Below are 16,577 nucleotides of genomic sequence, written 5' to 3'. Positions count from 1 at the left end.
AACTTTGTAATGTTTTGAGTCTGTTTTACCTAACACGTATTCATTTCTTCAATGTTTTCAGGCAATACATAGCAGAGGGTTAGTTAAGAAATTTCAGAATTATTTTTGACCGCACACACACACAAAACGAAGTTAACTATATAATACATACTTGCTGTTATTTCACTTACTCCAACTATAATCTTCTAACTGCTCAGGTTTCTAACACACACAACTTAAATGTAATTACTGGGCAGACGCCATAAAGCAATGACACTTTTCAGGTCTGGTAGTTCTCACTATTCTGGTGGTATAGGRTCCTTAAATAATTTGGCATGTCATTATACCATACGCGTTGGAACATGCTGGCACGGATGCTAGTTATGAAGGAAGTTTGGAGGGCCAGAGAAAGGGGCTATCGTAGCTAAGCTTCTTGCATTACCTGTATATTTGCTGAACCAAAGAGTAGGAAAAAGAAGTTGCGTTCTACAAAGACAGATAGGCAACAGGATTCATATACAAAAGTATAGTAGTCTAAAGACACACTTCGTAGGCAGTTTTGCTTTCTTATATGCTGGACCACTATACAAACTAAGTTTATGATGCACACTAAACAATTTGTTACTTAATGTTTTACAGAAAGCCGTTCTCAAACYTTTAAGACTTAATCTATCAGTGCCAGAACACAAAAATAATTACAGTATTGGTTGTTTAAGCATTTGCTATATAGGATACATTTTCTTTCTTGATTCAACACTTCATATAATACCAATGGTAAGTATAGAATCATTCAGAATATGACTTAGCTTATACGTATTTTATTGCTTAATCACAATTGCAGTATGTCTCTTTATATCCTCACATGTAATCTAACATTTTTATACTTTAAAAAAATTAGTTTTTAATACAAATATTTAGGAATATCCTAACTCTACTAGGTAGTGTTTAACTAAAATGTCAAAAGAAGAACGCTTTTAACAACATTTTAAACCATTTCTTACTCTATATGTTTTTCACTTTTGAAACACTGCATGGCCAAAATATATGCTTCCATTCATTCTTCATATCAAATAAGGCAACATAAAAATTTATGTCTGCGCTACATATAGACCTACACAGGAACCAAAATCTTCCTTAATAATTTAATTAAGGCTCAGCCATGAATGCATTGGTCTCAAATCACTTTGCAAGAAACATGCATTTCAGTACAACGTAATTGTGTTCCTGTCTGAAGAATTAAAGACATCACATCAATAATGTGCCACAGAAATTACTGCCATCCACTCCTAAACAATCTTTTTGTAACTTCAATACAAATCTGGGAGGAGCAGCTGATACACCAGAGGGCTGTGCTGCCATTCATTCAGAGAGATCTGGACAGGCAGGAGAACTGGGCGGAGAGGAACCTCATGAAGTTCAACTAGGGCAAGTGCAGGGTCCTGCACTTTGGGAGAAATAACCCCATGTGCCGCTACAGGCTGGGGGTTGCCCTGCTGGGAAGCAGCTCTGCGGAGAARGACCTGGGAGYGCTGCTGGACAACAAGCTCACTGTGAGCCAGCAATGCGCTCTTGTGGCCAGGAAGGCCAATGGTCTCCTGGGSTGCATTAGGAAGAGTGTTGCCAGCAGGTCGAGGGAGGTGATCCTGCCCCTCTACTCAGCCCTGCTGAGGCCACATCTGGAGTCCTGTGACCAGTTCTGGGCTTCCCAGTACAAGAGAGACATGGAGCTACCAGAGAGAGCCCAGTGTAGGCCTGTGAAGATGATTAGGGGACTGGAGCATCTCTCCTATGAGGAAAGGTTGCGAGAGCTGGGCCTGTTTAGCCTGGAGAAGAGAACGCTGAGAGGAGATCTTACCAATGCATAGAAATATCYGAAGGGAGAGTGTCAAGAGAATGGGGCCAGAYTCTTTTCAGTGGTGCCCAGCAMCAGGGCAAGAGACAACGGCACAAACCATAACACAGGRAGTTCCACCCGATTAGGAGGAAAAGATTCTTTACTGTGAGGGTGGCAGAGCCCTGGAACAGGTTGCCCAGAGAGGTTGTGGAGTCTCCTTCTCTGGAGTGCAACATGGTCTAGGTGACCTTGCTTGAGTAGTGGGATTGGACTAGATGATCTCCAGAGGTCCCTTCCAACCTCAACCAGTCTATGATTCTGTATCTTATACAGCCAGGATAATTTAGGTTGGAAGGGACCTGTGAAAACCCTGTGATCCAACCCTTTCTCAAAGCAGMGCCATCCTAAAATAGCTGCTCAAGGCCTTGTCCAGTCAGCTTCTCCATATTCCAAGAATGGAGATTCAACAGTCTCCCTGGTAAACTTCTTCCAGCACTTGAGCAGCAGCAATGAAAAACTTTTTCCCTAGTATCTGCTCAGAATTTCCCTTGTTTAGTTTTACAGAAAAAACTCTGGCCCAGTCTTCTCTGTATCCACCCTTTAGGTGGTTCTCATAAGCACCACTATTAACAAATTCATCAATTTTTGGTTAAGATGAATATTTTATTTTAAGAGCATTTGGAATTTTATAAAATCACTTTCAGTAATCATGTAAGTTTAAAGCTTACCATATGGGGAGCACTGATTGTTGCTTGGAAACCTGCAAAACCAGTAAAAGGAAGAACGTTGATAAAATTGTGCAGATAGGAACTTYACCATTTTTATTGATCTTGACAGTAAAAAGCAATACCTTAATTGCTGTCCTCATTCAGGATACTATACAAAAAAGGTATTCGCTTAGTTAGATAAATACTCTACTTCGGAAATGAGTTGAAGTAAAATTATCTACCAGTTGTACAAGCTGTGTCATGTCAACTCTGAAATGGGGGGGGGGGAGATTCTACCCTTGATCTTAGTTACAAATTCCATTTTGGCACTATACTTCCTTAGCTTTGTCAAGTACATTGGGTTTAAAAGAATAATATTACCCAGAACAATGCATTTCCTTTTTCTGYTGGTCCCTATGTAAAAACCTGGATTTGTTAGTTTCAGTTTGACATATCATGGACTAATAAAACTCCTGGAGACAATGACCTCACCTGTTTTCCAAACAGCATACATACATCTAAGAGAACACATGGAAGAACGTTCATCTGTGTTTACTTCTGTGATGATGCAATTCTGCATATGTATCTTAAAAGATTTTTGAACTATCCTATCCAAATAATAAAGCCTCGTTACAAATCATAATTGGACARGGAACAGGAACATTTAATTCATTCTCCTGCCTTGGAAAGATAAAACTAAGGACGCAGGTGGGAAATAACTGCCCTATGAGCAGATCATTCCCATTTAAAAATCTTTAAAATCTATTTTTATATAAAAATCTCATGTAAGAGTTTAAGCATTCCCATACTGACTTCARCTGAGTCATTTTTTAAAGAAAGAGACCATCTCTAAAGTAAACTAACTAAAAGGAAGATTTAAGAATTTAAAAAACACCACACAAATTGCTTATGGTTTAAAGAATAGATACATCTTTATACATATTAATACCAACTAAGGAACATCAAATAACTTGAAATATCTAAGTACATTAACTGCATACCATAACAAATGGAAACTTTGTACTTAAAAGACAATAAATAAAATGATAAAGAACTRAACATGCTCCCAAATTTTAAAAATTAAACTAACATTCTTAACATACATATGAAAAAGACAGTCACTGGTACGCAAATTAGAGCGAACACAAAGATTTTTATAAGATGCTCTTACCTATAGACTGAGGAGAATCCATGTAAGGGTTGTATTTTGCATAGTGGCAACGGTCTGTAGCCAACATTACGTCAAATACCTTGTCTGATTTGATTATTCCATTTTCTAAAAATTAATAATAAATAAAACTGAAGACATTGTTTCACTTCTACAATGTAGAAGCATGCAAGATACAGAAATATATTCCTAAAATTATGTTACCTAACCCTTTCTAATCTCTAACCCTCACCATACCAAAATTTAAGATTTGATCTAGATYGAACAGTGCTTGAGACTGTGAACCTGGAACAAGACTTTCCTGGCAGTTACAAATGCTTTTCTGAAACATTAGAGATTGCTTTCAAAGATCAATCCCCTAGAAAAAGTGATCTTCATACATTTTATATTCCTGAATACTAATTCAGTAAGACACTGGTATTAAACTAAACAACAAACATGAGGTAGTTCATATTTCTAAGAAACTACTTAAGAGACCAGAAACCGAGAAGTAYACAGTGTATAGTGTAAGTGTGAAGCTACAGCTTCCTTGATCAGTATTTTATTTTCAAGTTTTGCTTCTCTTCTTTTGTTGGCAAAAAAAAGGGAAAGTCCCTTTGTAAAGAAACTCACACTGAATCAAAATTCTTATGCTGAGGCAGACTGAGGGCAAAGAGTATTTGCATCAAACACTTTGAATTTTTGTTCATGTTCCAAAATAAAATGTGAATGCACATGCATGTAAAATGTCAGAAGCACTATGTAATGTAGCCATCTTTTTTTGTAACTTTTATTCCTAAGCTATATATAATGACTAAACAAGTTCTGAAGGGACAATTGTAAAGAACAGAAAGCTTTGGAAAACAAAYAGGAGAAAATCTAATCATTTGCATTAAAAGGAAAAAATTTAAACAGTTTTAATAATGGAATACTTCATTGAACTACTGATTTTAAACAAGGAAGATTTCTTTGGAAATTTGTCTTTTTATTATATTTTAATTTGGGTACTTGCAAAATATAGCCCAAAATTTAGTACTATAAAAATCAGTTTGGGGAGTTTTTGTGAGATTGTCTCAACTGAAGTTACATCGGTTTTTGAACATACTACCAACAATAGCTCATGTCGAGGCCTCCGCAGAGGCTTTCTCGTCTGCCTACAATGTGTTCCTAACTACCCTTATCACTTGTGGGTTTTTGTTTGTTTTCCTCCCTACTACCTGGTRTCCTAGGTTTTCATTATGCTAGATAACAGAGGCTTGACATTAGAGAGAAAAGTAACCTCAAACAATATTTTGTTTTATGTTCCAGAGACAAAGTATCAAGTAGGACTGTAATAAGAATATACTATCAATTCAAGGGAGAAGAGTGCTACTTTAAAAATATTGTTTAAATTATTTATGTATCTGATAATTTCCTAAAAAACAAACTCCTCTACATCACATTACACATATCCTGTGCTTTGACTTTGTTCAGAACTACATACTAATGTTCAAGTTAAAGGGAACACCTCTCTCTCTCTCTCTCTCTCTCTCTCTCTCTCTCCCCCGTTTCATTCTATCTATGCAGACAGACACACACACACACACAAATAGTTATAGCCACTCACCAAAACACAGGTTCTGATGATATACAATAGTAAGGAAAAAAAAGTTTTTTGCCTCTACTACTTGGAATTACATAGTAATTCTGGGAACTAAGCATAGAAATCCCAAATTTTATTGATAGCTTCTTATTAGGTGTCACCAAGAAGTACATCTAGGTACAAGCAGGTAAGAAACATYTTCAGGAAAAATCTAGAACAGTGACTTATTCCCTGATGCTATATTGTGCAAACAGATGTGTATAWTCTACACACTACAGGGAACATCCACGCTTTCCTTTTGGGCCTTGGGAAAAAACAGGCAGAGAATAACCGKCTCAAGCTTCCAGCTGGAAGAACAACTGCAGAACAGGCCAAGCAAGGCCCTATTGCCAGGCAGAGAATCTCCTCCAGTCTTCAGTGGGCTTYCTCTACTGTGCTGTAACTGGAAGCTTTTTACAGCCCTCTTCTTTCTCATGGCCCCTTAATCTGTTCTTAAAGACAGCCTTCCATGCCTGCTGCCACCTCTCTCATCTACTACTGTTATCTTTCTGCTTAGGGTGTCACCAAGTAAATTCATCTGTTAGCATTTATAATTTTTTTCCTGCTATTCTGCTTATATACTTTCACCCATTCTTCCCCCCTACTTTGTTTAATCAGATTAAAAGAGCTCATTGTTTCAGCCACAGTAATTACAACCTTGCCAAATGTGGTGCTTATGCTGATGGATGAACAATCCAAAGAACTGAAAACAGTAGCTGCTAGTACTCTACAAATCCCGAGACCTTCCATTCAGCAAGTACTCCTGAGATTTGCTAAATGGTGGACCATCTTTGAATAGTATCACCTTTTTCATCAATAAATAAGAAGTTGAGCAAGTTATCCAAACTCCAAGCCCCAGCAAAACCATGAGGAGAAGCTGGATCTCCTGCCTCAAGTTATGTGCTTCAATTATCCGATAATGATTCCCTCTTCATGAAAACACAGCCTCTCAACAAAGAATGTGGAATTATCTTGTTATTCCCCAGTAWATTAATTGTACTTTTCAAATTTGTTCATTGTACTGAGAACTACTCTACTGAGAACAGTAGAGTACAAAAACTGAACTTTTAGAACACTAGTGTTATTAAGTCCTAAAGTAACAACAACRGTAAGCTTAAAGGAGGAGGTTAAGAAAAAGCAATCACGTCCTAAATAGTAAAGGCAACACAGGCATTGTAGTATTTTCCAAATTGATAACAAATTGAACTTTCATTAGCCTTTTGGTTGAACAAGAGCAGCTGTAAGGTACTGGAAATCAAACGCAAGGCATTTCCTTCCTCCAACAGTCAATCCCAAGATGACCAAGAGCAAATATCTTAATTTTGTCTGTAACAAACATTATCACTTTCTGAACTGCTCAGAAAACAAGCAACCCTCCCTTAAGAAAAAAAAATCCAGTAACAAAAGTTTATATTGTAAAGAAGTTATTCTAATTCCATGCTATCTCTAAATGCCCCCCCAAAAACAAGGCAATTAATAAAATGTCAATGCAAAACAGTTTCTAAATCTTAAAGGAAAGCTATGTATGGTAGAAAAATCATTCATAATTAAATACATTTAGCTTGACTTTTCTATGTGCACAGATCTCTCCTCCTTGGAAGTTAAGATGACTGGTTGGTTTCAAAACCCTAATAATCAGTACTGAAAACAAATCAGATATTGAACAACAAAGTGCTTACAAGCAAAGACCAATACTCAAACCCATTAGTTAGTTCAGAGTTTAAAACCACAATTAAGCTTCATTTATTAGTTATACCAGCACAACTTCTAAGCTTCAATGGGCTGAAGCTGTAAAGAAACTACTTCGAAGTAGGGCATGGCCTGCAGAGTTCAAGGGTTACTCCATACAGAGGCTGCTGCAACAATAACCTAACATAATTGGAGCATGTTTTGAAAACTCATTTTGGTCTACTTCTCTTCCACAAATAACACCTTGCAAACAGGGGGGAAAAGGGAAAGAAAGAAAAAAAAAAGAAAAAAAAAGAGCTCACACAGACATCCTTGCATTTGAAAGTGTAAACAYATCACTATTGAACGTAACCAGGCAAACGGGGCAGTCGACTGTCAGAGTGCAAGAAAAGAGCCAGAACTTTCAAAGACACTATGGATTTGCATTAATCTCTGCCTTTGTTGAGAACTAAATACCGAAATATTTATCTTTCAAGAAACTGCCTACATATCAGTGATGGTATCCTGACTGTTGATCAAATAAGTTTCCAACTAACCATAAAGTGCTAGCAGTCAACTTCTACATTAATACTAGCTTCTAGATCACAAAAAGGATGTCTCATTGATCTAGTAYATAATCTAGCATGCAAGCTTACTATACAAACTATAAATGGTCCTGCTGCAATGGCCTGTCACAGCTGAGAAACAGCTGCTGAGACACTTCCTGTTGCAAGCTTCACATGGACAAAATGCTCGTACAGATCCAAAATCAATTTACAGTGAGATTATATTATTACCTATGCTATTCAGCTTCTTCACAGATTACTTTCCCCACAACCACTGCAAAGTACTGCATTTATGGAGATGACTTTCAATACAGCAGCAATATTTCAAATCAARAGAGAAGTCTTAAAGTATGATGGAAAGGACAGCCCAATTTTGCAAAAGATGAAATCAAATTGATTCAAATTACTTAAGCAACTTTTCTTCCCAAATGCCTCTATTTGAATCATACAAAGTCACCAGCAACTTCCAAAAGGAAAACAGGCTGGACTAGGACCAGATACTGATTTTCAAGCAACATGAAGCTAGTTAGTATTAAGCAGCTGATCAACTGATAGATGTTTTGAAGGCTTGGGTCTTTTTGGTGGGGAGAGGAAGAAAAAAAAGATGGAAAAGAAATTTATTTAGTTAATAGAATTTTATTTTAGTAATAAGCATGGAAGATTTCATTCCAACCWTAAAGACAAAAACACTTTGCAGGAGAAATGATGGATCAGCATCCTGAGATCCAAAAAGGACACTGATTCCCAAATGTACAAGGCTCTTCACACTAAAGAAAGTGTTTGCAAACTGATATTTTTTAAACTATGCATGCATTTAAGTCTCTTGTGCTTTGCTGATGACTTAAGAGTATCTGCCTCAAACATTCAGCTGCAGGTCTGTTTTCACTATAACATGTCTTCTAAATACAGAAAGTTCGATCAGAAGGCTGCACACAGCTAACTTCTGGAAGGATGGCTAATCAGTTAGGATTCTGTAGTTCAGAGAAAGAAAGACTAGAGGACAAATGGGGAAAGTAAGGGGCCATCAGAACTAATTTTGAGTGTACAAAAAAACCAAAATCTTAGGGAATTCCCAAAGAGGCAGGAACTAAAAATGACCACCACCACCACCCCAAAAAAACAAACAAACAAAACACTAAATGCTACTCAAAACAGATACACGTAAAACCATGCGGGAACCAAAAGYTGGGTTCAGTAAAACAAATGAACTAGTATTCTTCCTCAAGATACAGCTAACTACAAACCTGTCTCCTGTAATTTCACTTGCACTTTATGGAAGTATTCCCTGTGTATTTAATACTGATGAACCACACTCAGAAAGAACCTATCCAGTTGATATATCAAATATACAGATAACGGATAACAGCTCTTAATAGATAACARGTCTATTCATTTTCATGGATCTTTAAATCTGCACATAACTAATTTAGACTTATTTAACCATAGCTATATTGTTCCCTTGTATTGTAGGCTAACACTGCAAAGTAGGTATTAACTATTTTTCTCCTGCAGGGATGGGGAGGGGAAAGACATGCTAGCTCTTTGCTTATTGCAATAAAGATGCACACTGTAGGGCTAAAGTAGTCCCTAATACTATCACATTCATTTAAATGGTCGTATCAGTTTAAATTAGATCTGTATCAGTAGCTGAGTGTGCATGAAAAAGTGAAGCGATGCCAAGACTGGGTTCAGCCTGCAATTACACAGACTGCATTTTCCAATAAACTGTAAAGGCCTCAGTAAAGATGAGGAAGACTTTACCTCTGAGCAGTAGCAGCACATCTTGATCACTCTATGTTTGAAGGGAATGAGCTTCACTTATAGATGACATGGGAAGTCGAAACCAGAGAGTTCAATACAAGGTGGTGACAACCATCAATAGTAATAAAATTCTGTTGCAGATGTTAAGATAAACGTATCTGAATAGGATAAATAGATAAAGAACTCTCCTCACAATAGATAAAGAACTCTCCTCACAATAAGGCTTGAGGCAACACTGTTCGGTTATCGTTACAAAACCTTTAAAGAAAGGTAGATGTTCCACATTTTATACCTCACAGAACAGATTCCACACATCAGTTTTGTCAGTCTGTTTCCAGAAAAAGGCAATACTGTCAAAACCAGTAGCCAGACCACACTGGCTGCCTGTCACGATGAAAGTAGATTCATTAAAACAGGCACTAGTACTATGCAAAAGCTGAGCAATACAGAAGACAGTTATTCTGCTATAGAACAGCAAAAAATGAGCCCAAACTTCAGGGCATCCAAGTATGTTTCTCTAGGCTGAGTCAACCAGTCCTCTAATGAAGAAGTCTCGTCTTAAATTTCCTCTGAAGCTTTGCCTATTGTCCTGTGGCAACTCCATTAGAATGGAGATCCACCAAAGCTGACACTCCTAAAAACCATGAGAGCCAACTCCACTGTTAACATCAATGAGCACTRCTATCTCCAGGAACGTGCCAAGCTAAAAAGATACAATTCTGTAAATGTTATTTTGATTTATGAAGTTTTAACAAATGTACAAAATGAGATACAAAACAACATTTAAAGCTGTTGCACTAGTAGTAATCAGGAAGGACTTTTAAAGTTACATAGTTCTATAGGATTTTTTTTTTTTTTAAGTTCCTGTCGGTGCAAACATTTAGATTTATTTTGTGTTCAAGACCAATATTGTAGCATTTGGAATCTGAAGTCTCAAAATATAATTCAAGTCAATCAGTTCAGGAGGGATGTCCTTCCAAAAATTTACTGGCCTCAAGTTCTGAAAAAGTTTGCTGTTTTTGCCAAAATTTGATAATGTTAGTTTTATTCAAATCAAAACAAAAAGCATTACATGAGGTTAATTGTATTAAGCAGTCTAAAGAAAAATTTTTAACTTATAAAAATTAAAAAACACTAACAGACATAACTGATGTATTGTATTTGCAGACACAGCATTCAGAATGACACCAACATTTTGCAGTTTCTTCCCAAGCTTACAAACAGCTCTCAGTAAGCTTTTTATACAACAACAGGGTAAAATAAACAGTAGTATTAAAAGAAAAGCGTGGAGCTATACCGAAACTAAAACATACCAGCTTCCCACTTTTTAACATGCTCACAAGCAATGGTAGACATCTGTATGGGGCAGATCTGCAAAATTATTTTCATCCTACCATGGACTGTCAGGCAGCTTCATACTACCAGAAAAATAGCGTTATGCCATTAACCACAACCAGACACAAAAAAAGTTATTTTCAATCAAGTAAAAGAAAGAAACATTTTTAATTAAGATGACTGATTCAAAAAAGTAATATTTTAAGCAGCCAGAAACATATTCCCTTGTTTTGAATAACTGAAACTTTGGACTTCGCTTCACTGAATTTTGGAATTGTTTTAGGAGAAAAATTATTTTTGAGTATGTTTTTATCATTACGTTGACATCTTGATAACATTCTGGGAAAAAAATAGGTATGTCAATAACAGAACCAGTTAAGAATATAGTCCTAACTTACATATAAATAAAACACAATACCCTTTTGCAATCTATTTTATATTTTTGTTAACATTCCTTACTTTCTGGAACGTTAAATTGGCTTTATTTACTTGAAGACCATCTTCTTGGAAGGTCAAGTAGAAATTTCTTCAAAACATTTGACTGGTATAGGCATGTCACTAACAGAAAAATTAAATCACTATAGGCGTGCCACTAACAAAAAATTAAATCACTAACAAAAAAAGATCTCATGACAACACAAAGTCAATTCTTTGAATTATTTACTAACAAAATCAAAACTATTAATATTCAGAAAATAGCATTATTCTAGACTTCACATCTATGCTTCATGAGCCATTAACCAATTCTAACAAATCTTAAATATTCCTAGAAGTAATGTATCAGTAAATGTGTTCATTTTTTATTTTAAAAAATGGTTCAATTTTCAATTGTTTCATTATCGTGCCATGAGTTACAATGGTCAGTCACTCAAACCTCAAGACAACATACGTGTTAAAGAAGTCTGTTCACTGAATGCAGGCAACAGACAGCATCATTGTTTGTACAGTACAAGTATTAAATTTGAATTCTTAAGGTTTTGTTTTGTTTTTCGTTTTCAATTGCTGTTCCTTCTTCATTGTCATCCACATTATATTATTTCCCCTAGAGCACCATTAGTCTGTTGTAGAAGAGAACTGGATAACCCAAGGGAAATGACATGGCAGAAAAAGTATTAAGTTCAGTTCTTGCTGAATCAAGCTTAGGCTCAGTGAGGCCAAACCGAATGCCTTTATGTTCACGGTAGTTAGTAAAAACAGATCTGTCCTCAGCAACTAGAAAACTCAATTCTGCAGCAAATGTGCAGGCTCTGTGTTGGTAAGTCTTCACTACAATGAARCTTGCCAAGGAATACAATGTGATTTTTAATTATTTATTTTATTATCTGAATAATAAAACCCTCAGAGAAATATCTTTAACATATCTAAGAACATAATTCTCAAATTCTCAAAGCCTGGTGATATTTTAATAAATATTTATTCAAAACTCCATTCACACTGAGAAAAAAAGAAACAAAATCTGTCTTTCAAGTGAGCTATTAACTTCTACGGAATTTGAGATACCTTGTAAAYGACAGTTTACCAACATTCATGATACAAGCCTATCAGATGGGGTGGGGGGATGGACAGTGGCAGGAAACAAGCCCAAGGATGGCTGACAACACTAGGCAGCACTTTAGTGGCAGTCAAGTTAATTCACTTTCAACCTTGACAATGCGGATTTGAAAGCATATATGCATGGTTATGACACCAGTGGCACAACATGATCAGAGAAACAGGCAAAGAATGATTCTCTTATGGTGGCATATCCTATTGACTGTAGGAGAGAGAGGTGTGATAATGAAACTTAATTAACTTCGACAGATTGTGAATTGGAAAGGGACCAGTTCTGCAGGTGCGTGGAAAAAAAAACCAAAACTGATTTCTAAGATCAGAATGTGAAGTAACAGAATATGACAAGAGCCCAAATATGAAAGACAGAAAATTAAAATGAACCAATAGTGAATTCAAGACAATAGTGGATATCATCAGCTTAAGAGGGGAGGCACAGAGGAAGTGAGATAGTGAATTAGAATCCAAAGGTCTTCAAACAGCAAGGTAATAGTAAATAAATCACCAATTACTTAGTCTTTTCCTTTTTTCTCAGCATCTCTATATGCTAGGCTCATCACAAAAAGAACTAATACTCACAGTTTTGCATTTAAACACAACTGAATATTTCACTGTCAAGTATTATTTGTAGCCCTCTAGTAACCTGCAGTTAGATAATAGAAAAGAGTTTTCTAGAAATGCTGTCAGCTCAAAGATTTTTGTTTTAATTTTTTAGGGGGGGGAAAGGTGCGCAAGCTTGAAGACACATACTTCAAGTATTTTCAGTTAGAAAAAAGCAATGATTCAAATAATTACTCTACAAAGGTGAAAAATAAAATTTTAAAATTGCTCTAACACCGGAAGAATAGAATATTGAGTAAAAAAAGCCTTTTTTTTWAAGGAGAACTAGTTTCAAAAGATACTGAAAAACAAAGCAGCTGAACATCTTGAGGAAATAGCATGTTTAAGGATAGCATTTTCATTGTGAAGAAAAAAGCGTTAACGTTTAAAGCAACTTTATATGTCACAAATTCTACATCTGCGATGCCTCAAACTAATGGTGCAAAAACATGTTTATACAACACTGAGAAAACAGCTTAAAAAACTCAAAATGCCACACTACATTCTTCAGTCTCTTGTTTCTAAGAACGCACTGAAAAATATGCAGGTTTCCAGGGCCTTCTTCATTAGTTTGCACCTTTTAAAGGCATGAAAACAAAGACAAGGCTTGTAAGGAGCAGCTGCCTAAGTCAGCGTGCAAACACACATGAGCACTTAGCACTGCTCTAACACAGTGACTGTAACCATCACAGGACAAGCTAGTTCCACAGTTAACTGCACGTATGCCAATATAACTTCATGAAAGTAGAATACTTTATTGCCACAAGATAGAAGCATTAATAACTGTCACTAACAACTTCTAATAAAAAAGTTTTTTTTTACAGTTCTGTACAGCAGTTTTCCATTGATGTTTTTATTTAAAAGCAAAACTAGTTTAAGAAGTTCCCATTTTTCCCAGCCCACTTATGCCTATACCAAAGTTAACTACTTTTCTAACAACACAACTGCTTACTGATTTTGAGAGGTTTAAAGACAAATTTTTTTTTTTTTTTGAATGTAGAGTGAGGAGAAAACAACCCAGTCTTAGAACACACCCTCCCTCAAAAGCTCTTCTCTCAGTATAATGAGCAAAGGGACAACTTGTGGCATAAGGGCAGGTGCAAGAACCTCTCAGCTAGGCTTCACTATGGAAAAAAAACATACTGTGTCACTACATTGTCAGTTGTTTCCTTTATTTAATTCTGAAAGTTACGCAAATTAGTCACACACTAAACCACACACTACGTTACTAAATTACACATTAAAACAACATCAAATTAACCTAACCATACTAGACATAAGAATATCAGTCAAAAAGGCTGTAGAGCTGTTTAGCTCTTTTTAAAGCAACAAGTCAAATGCATTGAAGGATCTATTGAAAACGAACTCTCTAAAGCATTTTAGTCTTTTTGTAGCCAATGATTTTTTTAAGATTGTTAAGAATATATCTCTAAGAGAACCATGTATCAAATAAAATGGTAGTTTCTTCTATTTTTTGCTAACTACAGCAACATGTTATCACTTTACCTGGAAGTCTTACATAAAACTTCTGGTCTTAATGCTCCAACTGCTGTGCACCAGTAAAGCCCCACACCATCACTGTACTCCCACTTATGTCAACAAAATAGCAATCAGCAACACAATCTTGCTGCAAGACCAAAAGCATCTATGCCTTTAGAATATTTTATTTCCAATTCACCTTCACYGTCACTCAAAATACTTAGGATTATATAGGCAAAATAAGGGGAAAATTTATAGCCTGCAATTTTCCTGGTAATTACCATCACTTAGTATTTTGAGACTGAAATATTTGAACTTCCAGTTTACTTTTCTCCTTATATACAGGATGCTATTTGCAAACAAGTTTGCAAAGCCCTAAACAGCCTCCATACGTTGAAATGCACTGTCATTGTTTTCTTCAGTAAAGGAATCAATTTTGCATCCAGGTTCCCAGAGCTGTAAACAATTCTGGGCAACAATCACTTTTCTGGTATATTTTGAAGCTTGAAATTCATTGTTTACATCAGAAAGGTTTCCCCTGCACTGTAAGAAGACTTAGGCCAGAGTTTCCATAGAAGAGTATCTCTAGCCCTTAACTACAAAAATTATCCTTTTCTAAAAAGGTAATTTTGACAGTGAAAGCAAAAATCATTTCAGCATATATTGTTCTGCTGCATGGAAGAGTTATCCGTGATGGCAGAACAAAAATACTGGAAAACCTCACAAGATTAGAGGATCTAAGGCAAGCAGACTGGAGAAAACAGCCAAGATGAYTTTCCTCTATCTCAGGAATAGTGAGGAGGCCAGACAGGTAAAGGTGTCTGCAGCCTTGCAGCATCAGTAGAATAAGAGATAACTGCTGTAACACCATCTCCAAGTCTACATCCTTTTACATCTATGACTGTGGATTTGAGGGAAGAAGGGGAAAGACTCTTCTAGCAGCATTGAAGAAAGGGACACTACATGTGTATCTAATACATACTAATCAGGGACTAACAGGAGAAAATGACAGAACCCCACAAGAGGAAAGAAGTACCTTTATCACCGTGTCCTCTCAGCTTGGATCACATGTAAACAAATGATCCTGCATCCTCCCTTAGACCACAAGTGACTATACAGYCCAGCAGCGAAGAGCAGCCATACAACACCTTCCACGTTCAGCACGGGGACAGCACAAACCTTGGATAAAGGCAAGGGATGCCGAGTCCCAGGCAGTCGCTGGAAAGCTTGGGGACAGCATGCGCCTGCCACTCTCCCTTTCCGGCGGCCCACCTCTTACGAGAGGAGCGACTCGGGACTGGAGCCAGGGCAGTGCTCCACATTTCACGTGCGGACACGCTGTTGTCATCACACACCCCCTTCGCCTCAGCAAAAGGGACTTCTTTGCTTATCAGCCTTTTCGGCGGGCTTCGCAGACCGGGCGAGCCCCCGCTGCCCCTGGCAGGAGCCTGAACGCCCGACGGGCGCCCGCCGCGCCCGCTGATACCACGGAGCCGGCGAGGACGCCGCGGACAGGGAGCCCGGGGCGCGCTCCCGCCGCGGCCCCGCCTCAGCTCGCACACGGCGGTTACGGGCAGGCGGCGGCGGGAACGGGGCGGGGGGAGGCGGCCGGCTGACAACAGCCGCCGCCGCCGCACGGCGCTTCCCCTTCGGGACTGCCGTCGGCGCCGCCCCTCCCGCCGCATCTCCTCCCGCAACAACAGCCCCGGCCGGCGCTGCGCCAGCGGCCGCCGCCCTGCGCCCGCCTGCGGGACGGGACCCGCAGGGACACCCCGSCGCACACACCCCCCGGCCGGGCGCCGCCTTCGCCTCCTCCCCCCGCCGGCGCCGCTCCCTGACAGTTGGCGGCTCGGCTCGCGCCGCGGGAATGCGAACTGCGTGTGCCCGAGCGGCCGGTAACGGTCACGGCGCGGCTGCGGGCGGCGGGGCAAGGAGCCGCGCCCGCCCCCCGCCGCGCCGCAGACTCACTGCGGAGGTTGTGGATGAGCTCGGAGTGGCTGGCGCCTCCCGACTTCCAGGCCATCGCTAGACACACTCTGCGGAGCAGGTAGAGAGCCGCCTTCAGCGCCGCGACTGCGCACAGCAGCTTCCCCAGGAAGGACACAACCTCCAGCGCCGACACAGGCGCCGCCTCCTCGCCTCCGCCCCCCCCCGCCGCCGCTGCGGCTGCCGCGCGCCCGCCGGAGGGAGGGGCCACGCGCCCACCGCCCCGCGCGCCCGACATTCTCCGGCCAGCGCCAACGCCAGCGCCGCCGGACCGCGCGGCCCCCTCCCGCGCATGCGCGCCCGGGGCGCCCGGGAGGGGGCTCGGGCCGGGGCGGGGGGAGGCGCG

General features: G+C 39.1%; 1 protein-coding gene across 1 annotated transcript in view; it reads right to left on the bottom strand.

Moving 5' to 3' along the window:
• The window catches only part of PCMT1 (protein-L-isoaspartate (D-aspartate) O-methyltransferase), a 37,419-nt gene extending 20,929 nt beyond the window's left edge, over positions 1-16,490 (bottom strand). Inside the window, exons 1-4 of the mRNA XM_085310855.1 lie at positions 16,214-16,490; positions 3,692-3,796; positions 2,542-2,573; positions 422-465 (exon numbers count right to left, since the gene is read on the bottom strand). Of these exons, the coding sequence (XP_085166981.1) occupies positions 422-465; positions 2,542-2,573; positions 3,692-3,796; positions 16,214-16,469 (437 nt within the window). The 5' untranslated portion in view covers positions 16,470-16,490. The remainder of the gene's footprint in view (positions 1-421; positions 466-2,541; positions 2,574-3,691; positions 3,797-16,213) is intronic.
• Positions 16,491-16,577: the final 87 nt, after the last annotated feature.

The sequence above is a fragment of the Rhea americana genome, unplaced genomic scaffold (assembly GCF_003343005.1).
Source record: "Rhea americana isolate MKP2758 unplaced genomic scaffold, rheAme1 scaffold_108, whole genome shotgun sequence".
Taxonomy (NCBI): domain Eukaryota; kingdom Metazoa; phylum Chordata; class Aves; order Rheiformes; family Rheidae; genus Rhea; species Rhea americana.
Note: the sequence above shows the minus strand (reverse complement) of the source record. Positions and strands in the feature narration are given on the sequence as shown.